The sequence below is a fragment of the Bos mutus genome, chromosome 7 (genome assembly GCF_027580195.1).
Source record: "Bos mutus isolate GX-2022 chromosome 7, NWIPB_WYAK_1.1, whole genome shotgun sequence".
NCBI classification, from domain to species: Eukaryota; Metazoa; Chordata; class Mammalia; order Artiodactyla; family Bovidae; genus Bos; species Bos mutus.
The window spans coordinates 90,143,762-90,170,535 of NC_091623.1; the positions used below are offsets into that span (position 1 = coordinate 90,143,762).

Genomic DNA, 26,774 nt, shown 5'->3' on the forward strand with positions numbered 1-26,774 from the left:
ATGGGTAAACACATTGGATGCACACAACCCACTTCTGACATGCTTCTAATTTCCATGTGAATTGAAGTAGAATAGAGACAACAGGTGTCATTTCATCCACTAAAATGGGACACCATAGGAGAAATCTCAAAAGAGAAACAAAAGCCCAAACACAAAATCCTCATGTTGTTTAAGGACCAAAGGGTGATACAAAGGAATTCATTATTTCATTCATTAACAAATATTTCTCAACCACCTGTTATGAACTAAGTACAACTTTGAGCCTTGAAGACCCAAACATGAGCAAGACAGGCCAAAATCCATATTCTCTCAGAGTTTTATAGTTTGGAAATAGACAGTGAACAATATTAGTAAAATATATAGTATTAGAAAGCAAGTACTAAGGATCAAAATAATGTAGGGAAAGGATATGAAAGGACAAAGGAGGGAAGAACCTTGTTTTAGATGGTGGCCAGGGAAGGCCTTGTTTGAGAAGGTGACTTTTTTTGGGGGTGGGGGGTAGTTTTAGATTTATGGAAAATTTATGATCATAGTACAAATATTTTTAAATTCTTGTACACCTCTCACCCAATTTCAGTTCCCCTAATATTATGATCTTCATTACACTAATATATTTGTTAATTTTTAAAAATCGACACTGGAGGTGTACAGTCAAGACAATGCAAGCAGGAAGATTTTGACAGAACCAACCTTCTCCCATTAGCCCACAAAAATTTTTAACTATTTACAGAGCAACTGCAAATGATCTGAAGACGAGCAAAAAATTTTCCATGACTAAAGATATAAAGAAGGAACCACAACAAGACTGGTAGGAGGAGCAGTGACACACACACAGAGTCAAGACATACAACCTTGGGTAGGCAACCCACAAATCAGAGGATAATCGCAATTGCAGAGGTTCTGCCCAAGGAGTGAGGGGTCCAAGCCCCACACCAGACTCTGCAGCCTGGGGGTCCTGCACTGTGAAGATAAGCCTCCAGAACACCTGCTTTAAAGGCCAGTATGCTTGTGCACAGAAGAGATGGAGGGCTGTGGGAAACAGAGACTCTACTCTTAAAAAGCACACAAAAAAATCTCATATACTCTGAGAACCAGTGCAGAGGCAGAATTTGAAAGCAGCCTAGGTCAGACCCACTTGCTGATCTAGGAGAATCTCCCACGGAGGCAAAAGGATGCCCCCTAGGAACAGAGAAATTGGTGCCAGTCATTTTGGGGAATTCTAGACAAGATAGGCCTGGCAGCCAGGTAGGCTGGGGGCTAGTCCCACCTACAAACAACACATCCACAGTAACTGGGCCCCACAGGATGTCTCTTACATAAGGCCACTTCTCCAAGATCGATAAACATAAATGATCTACTACTACACAGAAACAGAGAATTATGCAAAATGAGGCAAGAGAAGAATACATCTGAAATGAAGGAACACGATAAAACCTCAGAAAAAGAATTCAGCAAAGTGGAGAAAAGCAATCTACCTGATAAAGAGTAAAAGATAATAATCATAATGACACCCAACAAACCCAGGAGAAGAATGGATGAACACAGTGTGAAGTTTAGCAAAGAGTCATAAAATATAAAGAGAAGCCAAACAAAGATGAAAAACACAATAAGTGAAATAAAAAATGTATTCGAAGGGGGACTTCCCTTGGGGTTCAGTGGCTAAGACTCTGCACTCCCAATGCAGAGGACCCGGGTTCAATTTCCAGTCAGGGAACTAGATCCCACATGCTACAACTAAGAGATCATATGCTACAACTAAAGATCCCACATGTCACAACAAAGATCGAAGATCCCACATGCTGCAACTAAGACCCAGTACAGCCAAATAAAGAAAGAAAAATAAATACCATCCAAATAAAAAGAAGAGAGAGGGCCCAAATCAATAAAATCAGAGATGAAAAAGGAGAAATTACAACCAATATCAGATAAATGCAAAGAAGAGTAAGAGATTACTATAAATAATTAAACATAAATAAAATGGACAGCCTAGGAGAAATGGATAAACTCCTAGGAACATACAATCTTCCAAGACTGAATCGAAAAGAAATAGAAAATATGAACAGACCAATTACCAGTGATGAAATTAAATCAGTAATTTTCAAAAAAAATTCCCAACAAACAAAAGGCCAGGGACAGATGGCTTCACAGTGAATTCAATCAAACATGTAAAGAAGAGTTAACACCTATCCTTCTCAAACTACTGCAAAAAAACTGAAGAGGAAGGAATGGTTCCAAACTCATTCTACAAAACTAGCATCACCCTGACACCAAAACCAGATTAAAATAACACAAAAAGGAGAAAATTACAGACCAATATCACTGATGAACACAGGAGCAAAAAAACTCAACAAAATATTAGCAAACCAAATTAATCAACACATTAAAAGGACCACACACCATGATCAAGTGGGATTTATCAAAGTTATGCAAGGATGGTTCGATGTCCACAAATTAATGTAATATAACACACTAACAAACTGAAGAATAAAAATCATATGATCATCTCAATAGAAGGAAAAAAGACTTTTTTCCAAAATTCAACATCCACTTATGATTAAAAACTCTCCACAAAGTCAAGAACATACACAAAGAGGGAACATAGCTCAACATAATAAGGGCCATATATGACAAGCCCACAGTTAATATAACACTCAGAGGAAATGATTTCAGATTTTCACTATTAAATTCAAGAACAACCAAAAAAGGATGTCCACTATCACTTTTGTTCAACACAGTATTAGGAATCCAACCACAGCAATCAGATAAGACAAAAAAACAAAAATCCAAATTGGAAAAGGAGTAGTAAAACTGTCACTGTTTGCAGATGGCAGGATCCTATATATAGAAAATCCTAAAGACATCACCAAAAAACTATTAGAACTAATAAAAGGATACATTAAAGGTGCAGGATAAAAAATTAACATACAGAAATCTGTTGCATTTCTATACACTAACAACAAATTGTAAGAAAAGGGCAAAATAATCTTATTTATAATTGCATCAAAAGATTAAGATACCTAGCAATAAATCTAAGGAGATGGGGGAAAAAAAAAACTGTACTGAAAAGCCTGTAAGATACTGAAGGAAGTCACTGAAGATGACACAAACAAACGGAAAGATATATGGTGTTCATTAACTTGTAGAATTAATACTGTTAAAATGACCATACACCCCCAAGGCAATTACATATTAAATGCAATCCCTATCAAAACACCAATGACATTTTTCACAGAACTAGAACAAATAATTCTATCATTTATGGAAATTAGGAGATTGGGATTAACATATACACAGTATTATGTATAAATGAGGTAACTAATAAGGACCCACTGTATAGCACAGGGAACTCTACTCAATACTCTGTAATAACTTAAATGGGAAAAGAATCTAAAAAAGAATGGAGATATATTTTATATGGATAACCAATTCAGTTTACTGTACACCTGAAAGTGACACAGCATTGTAAGCCAATTAATTATACTGAAACATGTAAAGTAAAACAGGAATAAACAAACACTGAAAAAAATAAAATAAGGTTTCTATGGAAACACAAAAAACTGCAAATAGCCAAGATAATCTTAAGCAAGAAGAACAAAGTTGGAGGTATCACATTCTCTGATTTCCAACTATACTACAAAGCTACAAAAATCAAAATAATATGGTACTGGCACAAAAATGAACACACAGGTCAATGGATCAGAACAGAAATCCCAGAAACAAATCCATCCTTATATGGTCAATTAATCTATGACAAAGGAGGCAAGAATATACAATGAGAAAAACACAGCCTCTTCAATATACGGTGTTAAGAAAGCTGGTCACGCGCAAAAGAATCAAAGTGGACTACCTTTTCACATTGTATTAAAAAAAAAAAAAAAAACTCAAAATGGATTAGAGACTTAAATGTAAGATCTGAGACCATAAGGCAATGGCATCCCACTCCAGTACTCTTGCCTGGAAAATCCCATGGATGGAGGAGCCTGGTGGGCTGCAGTCCATGGGGTCGCTAGGAGTCGGACACGACTGAGCGACTTCACTTTCACTTTTCACTTTCATGCATTGGAGAAGGAAATGGCAACCCACTCGAGTGTTCTTGCCTGGAGAATCCCAGGGACGGGGGAGCCTGGTGGGCTGCCATCTATGGGGTTGCACAGGGTCGGACACGACTGAAGCGACTTAGCAGCAGCAGCAGCAGCAGCACACTCTTTGACACTAGTCCTAGTGGTATTTGGAGGTCTGGTTTTCTGGGGGGGAGTTTTATTTTTTCTATTTTTTGGCTACACTGCGTGGCAAATGGAATCTTAGTTTCCGGAGCAAGGATTAAACCCACATTCCCTGCAGTGGAAGCACAGCATCTAAACCACTGGATCACCAAAGAAGTCCCTTAGTAGTATTTTTGGCTCTCTATCCTCAGGCAAGGGAAACAAAGTCAAAAATAAACAAACGGAACTACATCAAACTAAAAAGCTTTTACACAGCAAAGGAAACCATCAAAAACAAGAAAAGGCAGCCTACTTAACTGGAGAAGATATGTGCAAATCATGTATCTGATAAGGAGTTAATATGCAAAATATAAGGAGCTCATAAAACTCAACATCAAAAACAAACAACCTGATTTTTTAAAATGGGCAGAGGACCTTTGCCAAGAAAGACATACAAATGGTTAGACACATGAAAAGATGCTCAACATCATTAATCATCAGGGAAATGCAATTAAAACCACAATGAGATATTACCCCACACCTATTAGAATGGCTGTTATCAAAAAGACAGAAAATAAAAAGTTTTAGCAAAAATGTGGAGAAAAGGGAACCCTTTTGCATGCTGGAGGGAATGTCAATTGATACAGCCACTGTAAAAAACACTACAGATGTTCCTCAAAAAATTAAAAAGAGAACTACATACTACACAATCCAGCAATTCCACTTCTATTTCCAAAAAAAAACAAAAACACTAATTTGAAAAGATATATCCACCCCCATGCTACTGTAGCATCATTTACAAAGCCAAGATAAGGAAGCAACCTAAATGTCAACAGATGAATGGATAAAGAAGATGTGGTGTATATTATATGGTATATAATATTCCATTGTATATATACATTCTATTGTATATATATAATGAAATATTAGCAGCAGAAAAGAATGAAATCTTGCCATTTTTTACATGAATGGATCTAGAGTATATTATGCTAGGTAAAATAAGTCAGAAAGAAAAAGACAAATACCATATGATTTTACTCTTTTGTGGAATTAAAAAAAAAAGAGATATCGACTCAGAGGTTCATAGATTTAAAGAACAAACAGGTGGCGAGAGGAGAATAGGAGGATGAGTGAAATAGGTGAGGGAGATTAAGAAATACAAACTTCCAGTTACAAAATAAATTAGTAAAAAAGGTGAAATGTTCAGCATGGGGAATATAGTCAATAAAATTGTAGCAACTTTTTATGGTGACAGATGGTAACTAGACTTATCATGGTGATCATTTTGTAATGTACAGAAATATCAAGTCACTATGTTGTATACCTGGAACTAATGGTGCTGTAAGTCAATTATATTTCAATTAAAAAAAGAAAAAAGCAACCAACATTGTTACATTACTAGGAACAAAACTTTCATCAGTTTGTCCACTTTTTTCTGTTCCAGAGTACCATTCAGAATACCTCGCTGCATTTAGATGTCCTGTCTTCTCTGGTCTATGATAGTTTTTTGGTCTTTCCTTGTTTATCATAGCCATGACAGTATGAGGAATACTGGTCAGGTATTTTGTAGAAAGTTCCTCAACTTGAATTTGTCTGATTTTTTTCTCATGATTGGAATGGAGTTACTGGTTTCAAGGAAAAACACCACAGAGGTGAAGAACTCTTATTTTCACATCATATCAAGAGACCTATCATATCCACATGACAGCACTGGTGATGTTACCCTGAATCACAAGTAATGCTAACCAGGTCCTTCACTGTAAAGGTATTATTTTTCTCTTTCCATAATCTACTCTTTAGAACTGAGTCACTAAATCCAAATCACACTTTAAGTTCTCCCTTCTGGAAGGGGGAAGAAAATTCTTCTGTAATAGATTTATCTTCTGTCTCCCATTTATTTAGCTATTCATCCATTCATTCATTTATGTAAGTTCACACTCATGTATATTTATTTTATACTTTGGGTTATAATCGAATACTACATTATTTTGCTGCTTAAACCATTCCAGCTTTGGCCACTGGAAGAGAAGGTTGCTTCTGAGTAAAGATCTCAGAGAAGTAAGGGAGCAACCCACAAAACTATCTATGAGAGGAGCATTCTAGGTCCCAAGGCATGATGGGCCTGGTGCATTCAAGAAACATGAGGAAGGCCAAGGTGTCTAGAGGAGAGGGAATGTGGGGGAGAGTAGTACAAGATGAAATGACAGAGGTAAGGGTGGTAATACACAACACAAGGCTACGTACGCCACAGAAGGGACTTTGACTCTTCCTAAGAGAAGGCAATGGCACCCCACTCCAGTACTCTTGCCTGGAAAATCCCATGGGAGGAGCCTGGTAGGCCACAGTCCATGGGGTCGCTAAGAGTTGAGCATGACTGAGCGACTTCACTTTCACTTTTCACTTTCATGCATTGGAGAAGGAAATGGCAACCCACTCCAGTGTTCTTGCCTGGAGAATCCCAGGGACGGAGAATCCCAGGGACGGAGAAGCCTGGTGGGCTGCCGTCTACAGGGTCGCACAGAGTCGGACATGACTGAAGCGACTTAGCAGCAGCAAGAGAAGAAAAGCCAAAGGATATTTTTGAGCACAGGATCATTCTGGTTGGCTGTGTTGAGAACTGGCTGGAAGCATTAAGGGCAGAAGGAGGGAGGTCAGTTAGAAGCCTACTACAATAACCCAGGGGAGAGATAATGGTAATGACAGGGGAAATGAGAAGTGGTCAGATTCTGGATATATGTGAAGATAGATCTGTTTAGGACTTGCTGAGAGATAGAATGTGGGTGTGAGAGAAAGAAAGGAGTCAAGAATGGCTCTGAGCATTTTGGCCTCTGAGTAATTGAAAGGATACACTTACCATTAACCAAGATGGAGAAGGTTACAGGAGCTCAGTTTTAGATGTGTTAAGGATTAAACACCCACATAGAGGCAAATGGACAGATGGGTCTGGAATTCAGAAAAGTATAGACTGGAGATTTTTAAAAATCTGGGAGTCATCAGCTTACAAGTAAAATGTAAAGTCATTAGGCCACACAAGATCACCAAAGTGTTGAGTAGTTAAGAGAAGAGTAGGGGTCCAAAGACTGTGCCTGGGCACTCTGGCACTGAACAAAATCAAGGCCTTCTTTTTTTTTTTTTTTAATCAAGGCCTTCTTACCTGCCCTATAATCAGAAACAAATTTAGCAAAATTTATCCATCTATTGTGTACCTAGTACTGCTCTGGAGTCCATAATTCTCAGGTATCTCAGTATGCAACCTGAGCTCCCACCTTTAGGCAATTTCCTGCCCCCAATCTGCTCTTTGGGCTTCCCTGGTGGCTCAGGAGGTAAAGAATCTTCCTGCAATGGGGAGACCCAGGTTCAATCCCTGTGTCAGGAAGATTGCCTGGAGAAGGAAATGGCAACCCACTCCAGTATTCTTGTCTGGAGAATTACATGGACAGAGAAGCCAGGTAGGCTACAGCTCATGGGGTCACAAAGAGTCAGACAAAGCTGAACAACTAACACTTTTGCTTTCAATCTGCTCCTCTAACACTTTTACTTTCAATCTGCTCCTCTGCTGCTGTGCAACTGGTCTCCATCATGATATAGTCATTACTGCCACCATCCCTTTGCAAGCTGTTCCTCCCATTTGGAAAACTCTTCCTGCCCCACCTCATCAAATTCCAATTCTTTATGAAGCCCTAGCTGTCCTTCCTTCTCTCAGAGCTTTATGTATCTATTCTGGTTCATAATAAATGACATTCTGCTTCACAGCCACCCATCTCTGAATCTCTGTAACACCTGCTACCTGTACAACTAGATATTTATCACTTACTGATTTGTATGGCTAGTTAACTTTACTTATAAATGTTCTTATTTATATGTACTGCAGCTTCAAGAAGAAAAGCATCTCAGTCTTTGCTACCCTCTCCCAACAGTACTCTAGAGCAAATACCTACCACAGAGCAAGTGCTCGATAAACACGTGTGGATTATTTCATGTCATTTCTGTTATCCAGTCCAGTTCAGTGAGCTCCTTGAAAGTAGGGGCCTATTTTATATACCTCCCTCATCTGGCACTGAGCTGGACACAGGTGGGCAGGCATTCAACATCTGTTTACCATCAAAGAGACTGATGACAATGTCTCTGTCCTGGGGATCCTATAGTCTTGGTACACAACAATGAGAACATGGATTCTGTGCTTGCTGCCCTGTCTTCCCTGAAGCCAGCTATTTCCTAATCAAAGGAGAAGTATCTAGGGATCACAGAGAAAAGAAATCCCAGGGCATCTGATGTGTGATGCACAATGGGAATAAGAGATACTCAAAACATGGTGTTATTTTAACAGTCCAGACAAGAGGTTGCCCCAGCTTAGATGCTGGGCAAAACAATCAGAAAAGATAAGCAACCTCTACCTTGGCGAATCTCTTCTAAGAACATAAAGAGCACATAAAAACATGCAGAATGTTTTTGAATGTTTATTGTAGAATTATTTATAATTACGAAAAACTGGAAGCCACCTAAATATGTAACAATAATAATTAAGCATAATCTGGTATATTCTTACAAACAGCAGCATCTGGAAAATGTTCACTGTGTGCCTAATTATGTGCTGGAGGTTCTAGCTTTTAAAAACCTATCATATTTAGTTCCCAATTTCTAAATGGAAAATATAAGCCTCCAAATATTATGTAGAGAATGAAAGCACTTTTATGTAAACAACTGGAAGAACATAAACCATGTTATCTTTACATCTGGGAAGTAGAGTAGGTATGGTTTTGTTGCTGTTGTTTTCTTTTGTGCTTTTTTGTGTTTTCCAAGTTTTCTGCTTCGAAAACATATTACTTTGTCAGCAGGCAAGGAAAAAAATAAAGCCATTTTAAAAACAAACGCATAAGAGCTAAATTCTCAACCATCTAAGCATCGATTGCTAGAAGGTTCCTACTTCTGATGTAAAATGCAAGAATCAAAGCTTGAGCCCTTCCCTTATCGCCCCCCCCCAACCCCGCCCTGCCACACGGCCCCCCGCTGCCACCTACACACCCAAAACAGCAAAACACACACACACACATGAAACTGTAAGACTAAGGGCTTCTTGAAGGTAAGATCCTGTTTTATTGATTTTTGGTATCCTGTGCCAGTTTTCAGCACCCGGTAAGGCACATATTTACGTGCTCAGTAAACACAAAAGGGAAGGAGAAAGTGTGGTGAACTTGTAAGGCACAGATGCCACTAATGCAATGACATTATCCTACCTTCACACTACCCACTGCACGCCATTCCAGGTCTCATTTCTTCCTCCCCTATCTCGAAGTACTGAACAAGCTGGCCAAGTGGCTCTTAGAACAAACTGCTGACTGTTTGCACCATAGCATTCATCTTTTGCTTTTTTTTTTTCCCCTTTCCTTTCTCTCTCTTCTTAAAAAGGTGATCCTGCCTTTCAGCCAGTACTATGTGCTGCACTGAACCAGCGTGCCAGTCTGCAGAGAATCATTGAGAGAATGAATTTAAATAATAAAAGCGAGAACAATGTGATACCTTGGAGAGAGACTTGGTATAGTACCTTCAATTTAGAACCTCATTTCAGTGGCTAATGCAGTCGTTCGAGACATTAGCCTAATTTTTGCCAGGAGAGTCCAGCAACACAGCAGTACTAAACATGGGCACAGAGGAGCCTACTCATCTCAGAGACAGAGTGCACAGAATAAAATTAGCAGCACTGCACTTCTGGTGCAGAGGAAAGCAAATCCCCACACCCTTCTATCAATTCATCACCAGCCATGTTTAAAATGAAAACACACAGGAATGAGTGTGGGAGTCAGCAGGAGCATGAAGTTCAAGAGAGGTTGAGACCCCTGAAGAGGTCCCTGAGGGCACTTACCAGACTATAGGAAAGTTAATTTCAAAGGACATCCAATAAAGGCAGCCCTGCAACAGACTCTGTCATTGCTAAACCCCATATGCTGCAATGGCTCCATAACTTGTCAGCAGGTCAGTTTGCTGAAGCCAGAAATAGGGAGGAAAGCCCCAAAAGGTCAGACTGGAAGGGAGAGGCTTAGCTCCAGACACGGCTACACAGACTTAGGGGTTAGGGAGGTTGTTCCTAAAACAAGAGCTTCCCACAGGCTAGGCTAAAAACAAGGCACATCTGGTCTGGTCCAGACTTGCCCTAAATCTCTCCCAAGTGGCCAGTATCCTTGCTGCAAGAGCCACACAGCTCAGGACCATGCGCTTTCCTGTGGCTACTTGAAGAGGGGAGCAGAAGTCTCAGAGGCACAGGGGCTGCTTGGGAGGAAAAGCAAGAAGGATGAAAAGCTGCACACCCCAGACTCCACCCATGAGGCATACACAATGCGGGGAGCAGCAGTGTAGGCATCGGGAGATAAGAATCAATCTCCATTTACACCACGTGTCTGCCAAAATTTATTGGATGGCAGGAATCCTAGATCTGTGGGCGAGGAATGAGTCATGCGATGAATCCCTTTTTTCTAAGCAGCATGTGCAAAAACTCCTCCATCTCAGGAAGGGAAAGTGGTGGTCTACAACTGGAAGCACAGACTTCATTCTACTGCTTGAGAAGCCTCCTCAAACTACAGAGTCCATTCTGGAAGACGCCAGGAGGGCTAGACTGTGGCTCTGGATAGAGTCAAAATACCACTGCCATGAAACTATTATCATTGCAGTGTTGATAATTTCCCTTTAAGAAGCAAATCTTCCTTTAACTGTAAATCAATCCCTCACTGCAATTTTAGAAATCTGCTACTGCTACTGCTAAGTCGCTTCAGTCGTGTCCGACTCTGTGCGACCCCATAGACGGCAGCCCACCAGGCTCCCCGGTCCCTGGGATTCTCCAGGCAAGAACACTGGAGCGGGTTGCCATTTCCTTCTCCAGTGCATGAAAGTGAAAAGTGAAAGTTGAAGTTGCTCAGTCGTGTCCGACTCCTAGCGACCCCATGGACTGCAGCCTACCAGGCTCCTCCGTCCATGGGATTTTCCAGGCAAGAGTACTGGAGTGGGGTGCCATTGCCTTCTCCGTTTAGAAATCTATCCCCCCCCCAAAAAATCAGCTATTATCAGAAATCCTAAATGCTAGACTCTAGGAGCTGAGTTCCAGCATAATTAGGGGAAATTCTGAATGGTGCCCTGAGGCAGACTATACTAGAACAGAGTAGAAGGGAATTATATACACTTAGAAAGCTCATTTAGGGAATAGGCTGTGCATAATGCATGTAGGCCTGGGAGTGTAGACACTCCCTCCCAATGGCACCTCAAAGGCAAGCTCCGAGCTAAGACACCGGCAGATGGTTACCTCGGTAGCTACTGTGCACGCTTCAATGGCTCCTCCACCCTTGAGTACAGGCTTACGCTCCCACAAGGCGTGGGGAGCACCAGCAGACATTACCCCCAAAGAATGGTGCCTTTCCCTAGGGACGGTAAACATTTCCATCAGAAGACAGAAGCTGACACAAGGCATTATCTCTCTGTGCAGGGAAAAGAAGCCACAAACATAAAGTTGCTCATTCAAAAAAGACAGATGATCTTTGCAAGCTGAGCAGTACCAAACTGTTTGCAAAGAGTTTGCACATCCATCAGCGCAAGTGGCTGCATGGGGGAGGGGAAGCAGAAGCATGGAAGGCCCACTGAGGATGCAAGACTCTCTGGCCTCAGACCACTTGTTATCTGACTGAAGAGAAGCCCCAGGAGAAAGGAAATTGGTCATCTTTCCACTGGGGACCCAGTCTGAGCAAAGGTCTGATTTGCAACCGTGTCTCTCTCCTCTAGCCCAGATGTTCCCAATCTTCCCATTCCACACCCAAGGTGTGTCCACTTCAAGCCTCTATATTCACAAGCCTTCATGGGTAGTTTATTATTCAATCTTGAGCCAGATACTTCTCCCTGCCACCACATCTCCTGTTTTTTGTTGTTTTTTTTTTTAATCACATGGAAACGACAGTTCACTAGTCTTATGCCTAAAATAACCTATAGAGAAATATGGTTTATGAACTCCCCCGTAATACAATACATAATTCAGAGCCCAGCCATTTGTCATACGATTAATACGCACACATCCCCAGGGTGTGACAATAAAATTTGTAAATCAATAGCAAAAAGTAGTACAGCATGGCCAGTGAGTTAAAATACAAAGAACATTTTTTAGCATTGATTTTTTTTTTAACTTAGAAAATATGGGCTTCCGGAAGGTAAATACTAGAGAGAGCTGTGCGCTAGAATGGAAGACTTTATACACTTCAGAACCCCTCCCCTCACAGCTGACTCCAATGCAAAAATAAAAACTCCAAGATCCACATTCTCCCAATGATAAGGGCTTTCTTCCACAAACCCTGCTATTACCATGACAGAGATGGCCACATCAGTCATAAGAAAAGCACATGTCCTTCTGCACCCAAAAAGAGCAAGCAAAGTACCTGCTTTGTGTAAAAGAAAGGCACTTAAAACAGGAAGGAAAATAAATTACTGCAAAGCTTGGTTTGAACTGATTTTTCTTTCTTCTAGATGATCAAACAGTGAGCATGAGCGTAGGGGTAGGCATCGAGACCTGCAAACATATTGCCATAGTGATTGGTGCTTAGATAACAAGATAAAATAGGCAGTATTTCATTTATATTCCAAAGAACAGAGGCAAATGCCCTGATCATTCAGCCTAAAGCCCAATGAGTGGCCTCCACCCTAGTAGCTATGGCGCTGTTGCAGAATCAGAACTGGAGCATGTGTCTGGGTCGTTATCTGACCAATTATCCACCTGACCTCTGCTCAGAATGCAGCAGGTGTTCAGGAACTAAAGGCCAGGCGTCAGAGCCCCTTGGCAAGAGCCCAATCCATGACATAGGAGATAAGGCTGAGTCAGGTATGATCTGCTATGCATGGTTCCACCCTGGTTAGTTTCTCCTTTACCTAAAAGGTCACCTGGACTTCATTTATCTTTTTATTCTGACCTAGAGAAAAGTTGCAAAAACAGTACAAAGTTCACATATACCCTTCACTCAGCTTACCCTAATATTTGCATCTGCAGTTCAGTTCAGTTCATTCGCTCAGTCGTGTCCGACTCTTTGCGACCCCATGAATCGCAGCACGCCAGGCCTCCCTGTCCATCACCAACTCCCGGAGTTCACTCAAACTCACGTACATCGAGTCAGTGATGCCATCCAGCCATCTCATCCTCTGGCGTCCCCCTCTCCTCCTGCCCCCAATCTCTCCCAGCATCACAGTCTTTTCCAATGAGTCAACTCTTCACATGAGGTGGCCAAAGTACTGGAGTTTCAGCTTTAGCATCATTCCTTCCCAAGAAATCCCAGGGCTGATCTCCTTCAGAATGGACTGGTTGGATCTCCTTGCAGTCCAAGGGACTCTCAAGAGTCTTCTCCAACACAATTCAAAAGCATCAATTCTTCAGCGCTAAGCTTTCTTCACAGTCCAACTCTCACATCCATACATGACCACTGGAAAAACCATAGCCTTGACTAGACAGACCTTTGTTGGCAAAGTAATGTCTCTGCTTTTGAATATGCTATCCAGGTTGGTCATAACTTTAATTCCAAGGAGTAAGCATCTTTTAATTTCATGGCTGCAGTCACCATCTGCAGTGATTTTGGAGCCCCCAAAAATAAAGTCTGACACTGTTTCCCCATCTATTTGCCATGAAGTGATGGGACCAGATGCCATGATCTTTGTTTTCTGAATGTTGAGCTTTCAGCCAGCTTCTTCACTCTCCTCTTTCACTTTCATCAAGAGGCTTTTTAGTTCCTCTTCACTTTCTGCCATAAGGGTAGTGTCATCTGCATATCTGAGGTTACTGATATTTCTCCCGGCAGTCTTGATTCCAGCTTGTGCTTCTTCCAGCCCAGCGTTTTTCATGATGTACTCTGCATACAAGTTAAATAACCAGGGTGACAGTATACAGCCTTGACGTACTCCTTTTCCTATTTGGAACCAGTCTGTTGTTCCATGTCCAGTTCTAACTGTTGCTTCCTGACCTGCATATAGGTTTCTCAAGAGGCAGGTCAGGTGGTCTGGTATTCCCATCTCTTTCAGAATTTTCCACAGTTTATCGTGATCCACACAGTCAAAAGCTTTGGCATAGTCAATAAAGCATAAATAGATGTTTTTCTGGAACTCTCTTGCTTTTTCCATGATCCAGCGGATGTTGGCAATTTGATGTCTGGTTCCTCTGCCTTTTCTAAAACCAGCTTGAACATCAGGAAGTTCACGGTTCATGTATTGCTGAAGCCTGGCTTGGAGAATTTTGAGCATTACTTTACTAGCGTGTGAGATGAGTGCAATTGTGTGGTAGTTTGAGCATTCTTTGGCATTGCCTTTCTTTGGATTGGAATGAAAACTGACCTCTTCCAGTCCTGTGGCCACTGCTGAGTTTTCCAAATTTGCTGGCATATTGAGTGCAGCACTTTCACAGCATCATCTTTCAGGATTTGGAATAGCTCAACTGGAATTCCATCACCTCCACTAGCTTTGTTTGTAGTGATGCTTTCTAAGGCCCACTTAACTTCACATTCCAGGATGTCTGGCTCTAGGTCAGTGATCACACCATCGTGATTATCTTGGTCGTGAAGATCTTTTTTGTACAGTTCTTCTGTGTATTCTTGCCACCTCTTGTTAATGTCTTCTGCTTCTGTTTAGGTCCATACCATTTCTGTCCTTTATCGAGCCCATCTTTGCATGAAATGTTCCCTTGGTATCTCTAATTTTCTTGAAGAGATCTCTAGTCTTTCCCATTCTGTTGTTTTCCTCTATTTCTTTGCATTGATCGCCGAGGAAGGCTTTCTTATCTTTTCTTGCTATTCTTTGGAACTCTGCATTCAGATGCTTATATCTTTCCTTTTCTCCTTTGCTTTTCTCTTCTCTTCTTTTCACAGCTATTTGTAAGGCCTCCTTACATAACAATTATCAAAACTAAGAAATCAACATTGCTGCAATAGTAGTTAACTAAACTACAGACTATTTTTGCATTTCACCAATTTTTTCCTTTGTTCTTTTTTCTGTTACAGAATCTAATCTAGGATATGACACCACGTTTAACTGTCATGTCTCCTTAGTCTCCTCCAATCTGTGACAGGTTCTTCGTCTTTGTCTTTCTCAATCTGGACATACCTGAATACTGGTTAATCTTTAGATCATGTCTCAATCAGAGTTTGTCTGGTGTCCACTCATTTTTACAGCAGAAACAATAGTAGCTAACATTTATGAAGCTATTCCTAAACTCTTAGCACTGGGCTTACCCAGTGGCTCAGATGGTAAAGAATCTGCCTGCAATGTGGGAGACCCAGATTTGATCCCTGGGTTGGGAATATCCCCTGGAGAAGGGAATGGCTATCCACTCTAGTACTATTCTTGCTTGGAGAATTCAATGGACAGAGGAGCCTAGCAGGTTACAGTCCTTGGGGTTGCCAAGAGTCAGACATGACTAAGCAGATAACTCTTTCACTTTTTCATACACCTGGCACTATCATAAACACTTCTGTACTTCCCTTATTTACCCACTTACAACAATCCTCTGAAGTAGGAATTTTTACTATCCCTATTTTACAAATGATATTTCACTACAGGATATTTCATCAACCCTTAGTGGAATTAAATAACTGGCCCAAGGTTACCCAGCTGTTCAAGGCACAGTTGAACCTGGGTAGAGAGACTCTGCAACTCTGCTGTCTGCTAATTTCAAGGCACTGTGACAACAACCAGATGCCAAAATACAGGCTGGACTTTGCCCTCGAGCAACTCCCTCCCCACAGGACCCATCTCTTTGAAAAGAGAGCATTCTAGGCTCCTGTCTTTTTTCCAAGGGAGATAAACTATCCACTTTAATTTCTAAGTTATTCCCATACAACCAGAAATTTCTTTCTCTTCACAGGAAGCATCTTCCTGACCTAAGGACAAAGAAGAGGCCAGTGTTCTCCTGAGACCTCACCCTTGACCAGTACCAGGAAAGAGTGAAACATACAAACACGTAGGTATGCTAGAATCAAGAGAATTCTCTTCCAAAGGCCTCTGCAAATACATGGAGACACTGCAGTCAAAGGATAAAAAAGAAACCTTTGGGGGTTGCTTCTTTTCCATGTCATGTCCAAAGATATCCAACAATGGGAAACACAAGCTGACATAAGCCTTCTCTTTAGCATCAGGTTCTTTGGGAAGGTTAAAGCGCAACTCATTGGTGCAACACAGGCCAGAGCATCAAGGGACACAGCTGTGGGAGTCGGGCTGGGAAGAACTCGCTACACTCCAGGATTTGCTCTTAATGATTATGACTTTAGATCATTCAGTTCCACTTGATTGATTTTTCCCAAACCCCCTCTCTGGCAATGCCAATGTGTTTTTCCTCTTGTCCTGACTGATCAGCGAAATATATGGCTGAAAGGATTGGCTTGGAAATCATTTCTTTGATGCTGAGAGAACTGAGAAAACACTCCCCCCAACTACACACCCGCACATCTATCCACCCCTGCCACCTGACTCTCAGCCGCAGGTAGAGGCCATTACAGCAAGGGAGAAAAGAATGCAAAGAGGGCAGGCAGTGAGTGAGGAAGAGCTGAGAGTGTGAAAAGGGAGGGAAAGACAGAGAAAGAGACTTTGGTTCAAATTCAGTCACTATAGAGCCAAGACTTCCACTGACACGCATAAGCAGGGTTAAATGACATCAGTAAACATGTGAGAAGACTCAGCCTCCCTTTGATTTGCCTTTCTCTTACGTCTCCCCACTTTCCTTCACCCCCTCAAAGGGCACCTAACCCCATCACTTAGGTTCCTGTAAATCAGACATTGCATTTGGCTACTCTTATTACTGCCAGCTTTGTGCAAGAAAGAGCTCCTCTCCTCTGAAGTCTACCATTTTATATCTAATTCCAAGGTATCCTCAGCTAGCTATTTTGATCAAATATTGAAGGTTGAAAAGCTAATGGTCTTTAAGGAACAATCCCTCCAGCCTCTCCATCTGCAATCTAACCCAGTGGGAATCTAAAGCCAGCTAATAGCCCTCCAATCACACTGCACACAGGGCTACTTACTCCACTGTGCTTATGGAACATCTGGATCGACCCCTAAGATCTAACCTAGGAAACAAAGATGGAGCAGCTTGAATAATTCTTCATCCTCTTGAATAATTCCCCTTCTCAATGTCAACAGCCTCCAAAATTCACATTATTTTGTTCCCACAGAGACTCGAAATGGCACTACTTTCAAGCAGTGATCCTACAGTTTCTATCTTCAGAAGAAAGAAAAAAATCCTGGGAAGGACAATGGGACCTGAGGCCCCTTCATTGGCCAAATACAGGCTCCAAGAGACCAAGAGAAGAGATAAACACTTCTTTACAGGAAGTGTTTTGTTTTGTTTTTTTACTGGAAGTCTCCCTTAAGTAACATACACAAAGCACCAAGGACTAGGGGCATTCCCCCAAAGTGCTGGTTTTCCTCCCTTCCCCATCAGCTAGACTAGAGTTCCTGGGTTCTATTCTGCCTTAGTCATTCTTGGCCATGAGATACTAAATAACTTTCTTATTCTCTGTCCAAAAGCCTGACTTGGCAAAACCAGGATGACAGAATGAAGATTAACAAGACGATGCTTATGCAATATTTATAGGGCCGCTTTCGTTAGGGGATGGGGGGGTAGTGTGTTCCCCCCAGGCAAAAAAAAAAAAAAACACTCAACAAAAAGATCCTATTGCTACTCATAAAAATTCACCACCTCTGCCCAGATAAACTAATTATGTACCATCTGAGCCACCAAGGAAGCCCAATTATGCCCACAGGTAATCAAATCTGAAAACTTTTCAATTCAAAAGAATGATTCTGTCCTCTCAAACAACAGCATTATACAAACCATAAACATACTATTCTGAGAACTAAACAAATTAAAATACAAATCAATCTCTGTTTGTCTCAAATCAACATATTATAGGAAATAAGGCAAGATCAACAACCTCCTAGTCTATGAAAAGTAACAAAGCAAGACACACATGGACAGAAACAAAACCAGCCTGATCAGAATACAAGGAACACAAGGCTTACAGAGCCTGTACACAAGCTCTGCTTCATTCAGGTTATTTTCACGCCTGCCTAGAAAATCAGTGGGATACCACCCCAACTCTGACCTTGATCACTTCCAAGAGTTTTGAAAATCCCTATTTCAGAAGAGGGAAGGTTGGAGTAGGTTCAGAAAAGCTTCCACTAATGCTCTCCAGCTTGCCCCATAGGTCAGACAGACAAAGGTCTCTCTCTCATCAATCCCAAAGACAATCCAACAAATCTCCTTAATGATCTCCCCATCATTCCCCACACTCCAGCTATTCACTATCCAGGGCTCACGTTGCTCTAGAACGCAGCCAAACCCACTGGTCCCAGACCACCACAAAGTCTGGCTGTCAGATGTCAACTGGGCCCTGATGCTGGGCAATGCTTAGTTCTGACCTCTTGACTGTCTAAACAGCTTCACAATGGTTCTTCCTTAACCTCTCCATTCCTTAAGCACCCAATCAAGCCTTTCTCATGCAGCATCCAAGGTAAAAGGCTCACCCTCGTCTGGACTCAGATAATCAGACATCTATTGGAAGCTTCCTCAATCTCCCTCTATATCTCTACTTTTTCTTGTTTTTGTCCAAGTTCATCACATTCATGAGGACAAGACTTTCCATCTGCCACCTAAACAACTTTGTCTCATCAATTATCTGCTCTCTGGGATTTCAAATCTCTGTCAACAGTGCCTCCTTTCCCCTTGCCTTCCAACATACACAGAAGTTCTCTCCATTCAGCTTCAGTGACGCTGCCTCTGGGAAGATGTTCCTTAAGGCCACACCTCTGTATTCTCATAGCATTATATTCCTGTCTGGGATCTTCCTACACCATAAGCCCAAGCAGGCAAGCCTCTGTTTAATGCCCACCATGGTATCTCCGACATCAAGCACTGTACCTGGCACATTATAAGAGTTCAACAAATGTAACGAGAAATAAATTTTTTGGTATGGCTGTCTCTGAAGTTACTATTTTCATTCTCTTCTCCCACTTATTTTCAACCCCCAAACCCAGGAGTTTGTATCACTCTTCTTAATTTCCTCAACTCCCATTCACAGCCTAACCCTGAAGGGACTAAACTACACGCTTATTTTCACATAGTCAGATCTACTGTATTTCAACTCTCTTTCCTCCCACCACCCGCTACCTGACAGAAGGGATGCAGCCCACCACTATCATCCCATCATTCTTCTACACATCCCTGCCTCTACAACTAGATCAATAAAGGCTCACATTTAGAGAGAGAGTTCACGTCATCCCCTCTTCACTCCTGCTCCCTACCTGTCCTCTTCTCGACCTAATTGAATATTATCTCAAGTTATCAATCAATCCTTACCTCCAGTACTGTGAAAAAGCTAAGAATGGAAAAAGTTCTGGAAGAGGGTCTTTGATTTCAGCTCCAGGTTGATCCTTAAGAGCTATTCCCAACTCTGGTTAATCCCAATCTTGGAGATGGCCTAGACAGTCTTAGCCAGTCAAGTGAGGTCAATATGAGAGAAAGAAGGGAAGTCGAGGCTACAGAGATTCTCTGAATTAAAATCAACCCCTGGGTATAAGGCCTGGGACTAGTTTTGCCAACTAGTTTTCCAGTATCCCTACTCCAGTCTAAGTTTTTTATTTTAACCAGTTTCGGGGGAGGGGGGGAGGTCCTTGATCTTTGAAAGCTGAGGCTGCGCAACTCTAAGGACTCTCTATTAAGCCTCAAAGAGATCAGGTAGATAGAGGAAAAAGAAGAGGCGAATAAGGGCCTAGCGTGAGCATTAAGCATACAAACGCTTGTTAGAAAGTGGATATCCAACAGTTGCTCATTATCACCCCCCAAGTCCATAGAATGCAAACTGGACCCTGGCCTGCCCCATTCATACTTCTGTACTTAAAGGCAAAGCCCAGGTAGAGATTCTCTGGGCATCTCTACAGCACAGTGCTCAGCCAGTTAGTCTCAACGTGGCCTCTAGCCTTGGCAGTGGCTACCATGGAGGTCACAGGCCTTCCTGCCCTGGCCTCTACCTGCTTTGCCACCAGGATGTGGAATTTGGCTGCTACTGAAGCACTGGTCAGCTATGCTGGAAGAAGTTCACATATAGGAAATGGTGTCTCTCTGAAACGAAGAGCTCTAAACTGTCCTTATGGAGCCTGGTGGGGACTGCATGTATTCTAGCCCACCATCATTTTCTCTCCCAGTACAGGGTATTTTGGAGCCTCGGACACTGCTCCTACAGGCCTCAAGAGATCTGGCATCCTGCTATGCCCTGAGCAGGAAAAGAGATGCTCACAGTGGAAACACTTAACAAAGGCTAGGGAGGTGGCAGTAATAGGGGAGGATGGATTAGAAGTATAGGTAGGAAAGGGAGAAATGACGTTCTCAAGGAAATCTCCTGAAGACTTGAAAAGTTTCAAAGCAGGGGAGGAAGGCACTGCGCAGAAGGAGGTAGCACCAAAGATAAGCTCTGTTGAACACACCATCCTCAAATGTTGTTGGAGACAGCGATTTGTGTTCAAGAGAGGAGATACATTACCAAGACACCACACAAAAACCACACAGTTTCCTCTACCCAGCCCTTGCTCTACATTTCCAACACTGCTCTTGAGCCAGGGTGAAAGATCATGCAGCAGAGGTCCCCTGCTATAGCCCTCCCTCAGGCCATTAGCTCCTGGTGACAGCCAAGAAGTCCCAACTGCCTCACTCTCATGAGCCAGAGGAGCTGAGGTATGAACTGCCCTTAACCAATACTCCTACTCTCAGCCACTGCTCATGGACCTCGAGGTGTGTGTGTGCTTATGTGTGCGAGTGACAGGGCACACACAGGTCATACTCTCGTGGACCATCCTGGGGAATGAAATAACCCATAAAGATTCTCCTGATTAGGGGAGAAAGGGAGGATTACCCGATTCCCAATCACAGAGCTGGATAGGGATAGGTGGACTTGCCCATAGTCTTACCTCAATCGTAGCCTGTGGTATTTAAAAAAAAAAAAAATCTGGTCTTTATCCCTGGTTCCTGAAATGACTCCGGTGAGGGAGCAGGGGTAGAATTAGGTAATTTCCAAGATGGGGGCAGGTAACCAGAAAGATGAAGCTTTGATTAGACAGTAGGAACTTTTAGCCCCACCTCCAGGGAGGGAAGCAGGGCTGGAGATTGAGTTCAATCTCCAATGGCCAATGACTTTGGCCACCTAAATCAATCACACCTAATAACAAAAACTCCATAAGAGCCCCTGGAGGGCTTTCGACAGCTTCTGACTGGTGAACCTGAGAAGTACTGAGAAGGCAGTGTGCCCATAGAGGACAGGAAAGCTCTAAACCTTAGCAACCATACCTTCTATGCATCTCATACACCTGGCTACTCTGAGTTGTATCCTTTATAATAAACCAGTAAACATGAGTAAAATGCTTTCCTGAGTTCTGTGAGCTGTTCTAGTAAACTTGAGGAGGGAATTCTGGGAATCTCCAATTTATAGCTGATCAGTCACAAGGCCAGTAGTCTGGGACTCATGACTAGCATCTCAATTAGAGGCAGTCGGATTGAGTCCTTTAACTGGGATCTGACACTAACTCCAGCTAGATAGTGTCTAAATTGAATTACTGGATATGCAGTTGGGATCCGAGGACTGGAAGATCACATGGTCTCTTCTAAGCTGCAAGGGGCAGAAGACCTGAGAGAGACAATCCCACCATCACCCAGACCAGAGTCAGGTGCTCCTTCAGACAGATGTCCAGAGCCTGCAGGAAATCAGACTCCTCCCTTAAATGCTTGCAAGAGAGTAGTTGGTCTACCATAAATGAGGTTTTTAAAATTCAATTCCCTCCTATCGCTCATGCAGATCTGAAATGATCTGACCAGATGGCTGGTGCTCTGTAATTCTTGGATTGCTCTCATCAGTTGTTGATGATGTAGATTTTTTTTTTTTATACCCCCTCACATGAATGTGTTCCTGCATAGGCTTCCTGCATGCTCCCATCAAGTGGCTCTTTGTACTAATGACAATATTTCAGAGGCTCTCACACAGAATTTCAGATCCTGGAAGTCACCTCAGGTCAATAAGAACCCCCAAGTCTAAGCTCCCATGAGTCCATATGGGACCAACATACAGCACTGGGTAACAGGCAGAACAAGAGAGGACTTTGCTCAGCCAGCCTCATCGCCTCCACTTTTCCTTCAGGTCCCAAGGAAAGAAAGGCAGCAGCAGCAAAGGTATATTTTTAAAATGACAACTATAGCCATTTATTGAATATTTCCTACGTGCCAGGCCCCGTGTGAAACATTCTACATATGTTAATCTTGTTTCAGTCTCACACCATCTCTGTGAAGTATGTATTTTCATCCCTGTTTTCAGATGAGGAAACTAAGATTCAGAGATTCTCATCAACCTGACAAGGCCACAGAGCTCAAAAAGAGAACTGAAAGTGGGTTTGGAGGTTTAGCATCATAAAATTTGACTCAAAGCTCCACCAAAATCTCAGGGATAGAGAGAAGGCCCTGGCCTGGCCTCCCCACACCCTCCTCTGTGCCCTCATTGAGCACCACGCACTTTTTCCAGGACACTCAAAACATTGCAATGCCTTTTTCTCTCTGTATTCTCTATGAGACTATGAACTGCTGGAAGGCAGGGGTCATGTCTCATTTGTTACCCAGAAAGACAGTATGGTACAGTGGTAGAGGTTAGGCTTAGAGCCAAACAAAGCTAGATCTGAATTCTATCACTTGGTAGTTTGGCTAAGTCACCTCTCTTGAGATTCAATTTTGTTTATAAAAATGAGGGTAGTTATAGCACCTACCCTCAAAAGATGCCTGGCACAGGGAATGCTCAGTAAATGTGAGCTATTATCTGTCTCTGGCTACCAGTATAGTGCTTGGCACAAAGTAGGATCACAGAAAATGCCCAAGGAGCAGAAGGCCCACCATATCTGGCTGTGACCAGTTTTCTCTAATAACAAGTACACAGGCACAAAGCCTGGGGTTCATGGGTGCTCAGCCTTAGGACAAATTTCTGAGTTCCTTGCCCAGAACCCACAGGACCTGCCAGCAAACAGCTTTCCTCTGCCTGCTTGTGAACAGCTGATGCTGAATCCACACTCAAATGCTTGCTGTGCCTCCGTAAGGTATGACAGATCCCAAAATAAACCGAGAGAGAGAGAGAGAGAGACAGGAAAATCACTTCCAGGAACAAGTAACTCCCAGCAAGGATGCTGACAGTAATAACAAGGCAGGGAGACTTGAGGGGAGCGACCTGCAGCTGCTCAGGGCAGGATGGCTGGGGCTCAATTCCCATCTGGCCTGGTAGGAAGGCTCATGAAGTTACAGGTTGGTCCCCTGATATTCCAGGCTACAGCAGGCAGGATATCTGCCTTCAAATGAGCCCAGATCGTGTAGCCCAGTAACTCCTCCTTGGAGACCTGAGGACAACACAGATGAGGTCCTACCTTCAGAGACCTAAGGAGACAGAAGGTACTGAACTGAAGTCAATAACTGTCAACATAAACTAGCCATTTTGCCATTCTCTTAAAAGTGCCCCCAAAGATATTCCACCATCTTCCTATGCCATGTCCTAGCTCTTAGGCAGGAAATGCTGTGCTAGCCCATTCTGCTCCCTTACCAAAAATCATCCTGGAAGGAAAGAAGAACATTCCATGACCATGGAAGTCTTTCCCTGTCACCATAAGTTCCCTTCCCCATCTAAAGCCAGAGAGAACAGGAAGGTTACACACTCATGCATAACCACTGGCATCCAATTTCACAATCAAGTTTAAGGGGTGGCACAGAGAATTTACCATTTAAAATCAGAACTGCTATGTACCGGGTTATGTTTTCTTGTTAGAAATCCTCAGAATAGACTCTGCAGGAGGCGGGCAGGACGTTTCTCCCACATCACCAATTGGGGAACTGAGGGATTCAGTGACTTGCCCAAGATCCCCTAAGTAGTAAACCTAGGATTTTAATCCAGGACTGGCTCAGTCTGAAGTCTGTGCTCTTTACCACTATTAATAAATTATACTACCTCCTCATTTATCTACTCATTCCAGGACTAGTAACATCCCTTTTAACCATTCAGTAGCTGTGATGGAAGTTCCCAGGTAGCATTTAGAATTTAGAATCCCAGGTGGATTAAATATACTGATTAAAGGCAAATGCCAGCTATCCATACAGACCCCTGAGATGTCAATCTCCTACCAACAAACATACATATAAAAACCTTCTCAATGTACACACAGAACATCTTGAAGAGAGTCTTGTCTGCCTCGACAGTACCTCTCAATCATCACACGTTAAACCCTGAGGCCAAAACAAATCTCTCACCTTCCCTCCTCCCCTCACTGGTCCTGCTCTGGGGGGTGAGTGTAGGTGAAATGAAAACATTTTGGGAATACAGGGCAAGCACAACTGGAACTAGACTCGCTTTGCCTCAGCACTGTGGGGCCTGAGTGTCTGTGCTCAAACACAATTCACAAGCCTTTGGAGTGGCTTCAAGGAAACTTGGGGCAGAACAATGTATAAGGAGCCTTAAGAAACTAGAAGGCAGAGGATGTCAATGGGACAACAAGTTAAATGTAAAAATTAGTACTCCACTCTAACTCTCCAAGAGACACTTAGAGCACTCAGCCTGCCCTTGTCACACAGGTACTGGCCCTCCCTCCCCAAAGATAAAAAGAGAGGTTCTTTTGCTCAACCATTATCAGCAACCCCACTGCCCAGAGGCTGGGCAAGGGCCCTGGGTCAGAACTTTCAGGCTTGATCTGCATTGTGGACTGGGGCCTTAAAGAGTGCCACAGGAAAAGAGGGTAGGGGTAGGGACACTGACTTCCATGTGCTCCAGGCACTTGCCTGGTCAGAAGTGGTATAAGCACTTTTAATCACATAAAATCAATGAACATAACCCACATCCTCCACTTTCCACACCCCGAGAGTCCCTCTAGTTTTAGTCCTCAGAGACCAGGGGGCTCAGTTCTCAGGGAAGGTGGAGGAAAGCAGCCAGAACAAAAGTTGAACTTGCTGAGCCCAGTACCTCTGCCCCTAAAATCTCCCTCTACCCAACACCATTAGCACCTACTTGGTTTTCCTGGTGGTTCATCACTTTTCTGTGGCAGTAACTACCTGCACTCAAGCCCAGCAGGGGAGATATTGCTATCAGAAAGTTGGCTGGCAGCACAAATGCTGCCCCTGCCCAGCACAGCAGCAATGCAGCAGTGAGAACATGGTGATGAATATAGGCAAGGAGTTGATGAAACTATGCTCTGGAAGCTGCCAGGGCTTGTCATCCCACTGCAACAGTGCAGAACACAAATAGCCTATTCCTGAGAATGGGCCCAGTCGGGCTCCAACCAAGGACAAGTGGGAAGAAGGTGAGTCCAGGCTGGGGTCAATGATGTTGGACAAGTTAGCTGAATGACATAGGTCAAGTCACCTACTCTCTCTGAGCCTCAATGTTTTCATCTGAAAATAAAGACAATAATAGCTCCTATTATTGTGAAGACTGAACAAGCTTACGCACATGAAGCACCTAGCACAGTATCTGAATATGGTAAACACCACAACTGCTGGCTTATTTCATTATTACTTTAATCCCTGGGCCCAGGGCCATAAAAGGGTTCAAAAGTTGTCCCTTCTGAGGATCCTCCGTTCAAAACCCAGGCCAGGATCAGCCCCTGTTTCTTGGCACAGGCTTCTTTAACAATAGAAAACTCCTACTCTGCACCGGTGCTCAGGACTCTCCCATGAACAATATTTCAGCAGCACTGAGCCGAGCAACAGAACCCAAAATAGCATTTGCACAGTGAGGCACATGTCACTGCCTCTCCTGCGCTTCAGAAGTGCAAGGAAAGAAAGTTTTCAATCACTTTCTCAGAAAGCTCGGCCACCCACCACCTCCCTGCCTTCCAGGACACTCAGACACGGCAATCTCTGTTCTGCAGGAACGTGAAGGTCCCTGAGTCCTGCAGCAGCAGCCACCACTACTCCCCTCCAAGGAAGCCAGAGTGGGGTGCTCCTCCAAAACAGCCCTATGGAGACAAAGGACATACACATTTTGATTTTCAAGTGTGTTTCCTGGAGACAGGGCTGGGCTTGGTACCTGGACGAAGTGCCTGCCACTCATGGGTCGGGTGAAACACCTCCAGAATCTTGGGTTCCAGCTCCTCCTCTGTTTCCTTTCTCTCGGTTTCTTTGGTGCTGCTCTTCTCTGGGTTGGTCAGTGCAAATTCCTTCAGAAAAAGGAAAATAGGGCATGCATGAACCACCACAGCTGGGTAGCAAGCAAGCAGAAAGAAAACGGCCTGGGGGAGTACACTCTCCTCCTTACATTTCCTGCCCTCCCTAGCCATGTTTGGACCTTTCACAAGATTAGTCTCAGAACCAGTACAACTGAGGTGATATGATTCAATTCACACAGCATGTGTTGTGTGTATGTGACACTTTTGTATATGCACTGTTTAAAAATTTCAGAAGGTTCCACACTATCGTGAGGGGTTTAAAGGAACATACTGGGGAGAGGGGTCGACAAAATGAGACAATAGGAGACTAACTTTCTACTTGATAAGCTCCTATACTGTTTGATATTTAAA

At 42.9% G+C, this 26,774-nt stretch overlaps 1 protein-coding gene across 5 annotated transcripts in view; it reads right to left on the minus strand.

Annotated features, from left to right (window-relative positions):
* The window catches only part of SIL1 (SIL1 nucleotide exchange factor), a 249,871-nt gene that overhangs the window by 152,190 nt on the left and 70,907 nt on the right, over positions 1-26,774 (minus strand). For all 5 annotated transcript variants that reach the window (XM_070374420.1, XM_070374418.1, XM_005900164.2 and 2 more), the window contains exon 3: positions 26,285-26,414. In XM_070374420.1, the coding sequence (XP_070230521.1) occupies positions 26,285-26,414 (130 nt within the window). The remainder of the gene's footprint in view (positions 1-26,284; positions 26,415-26,774) is intronic.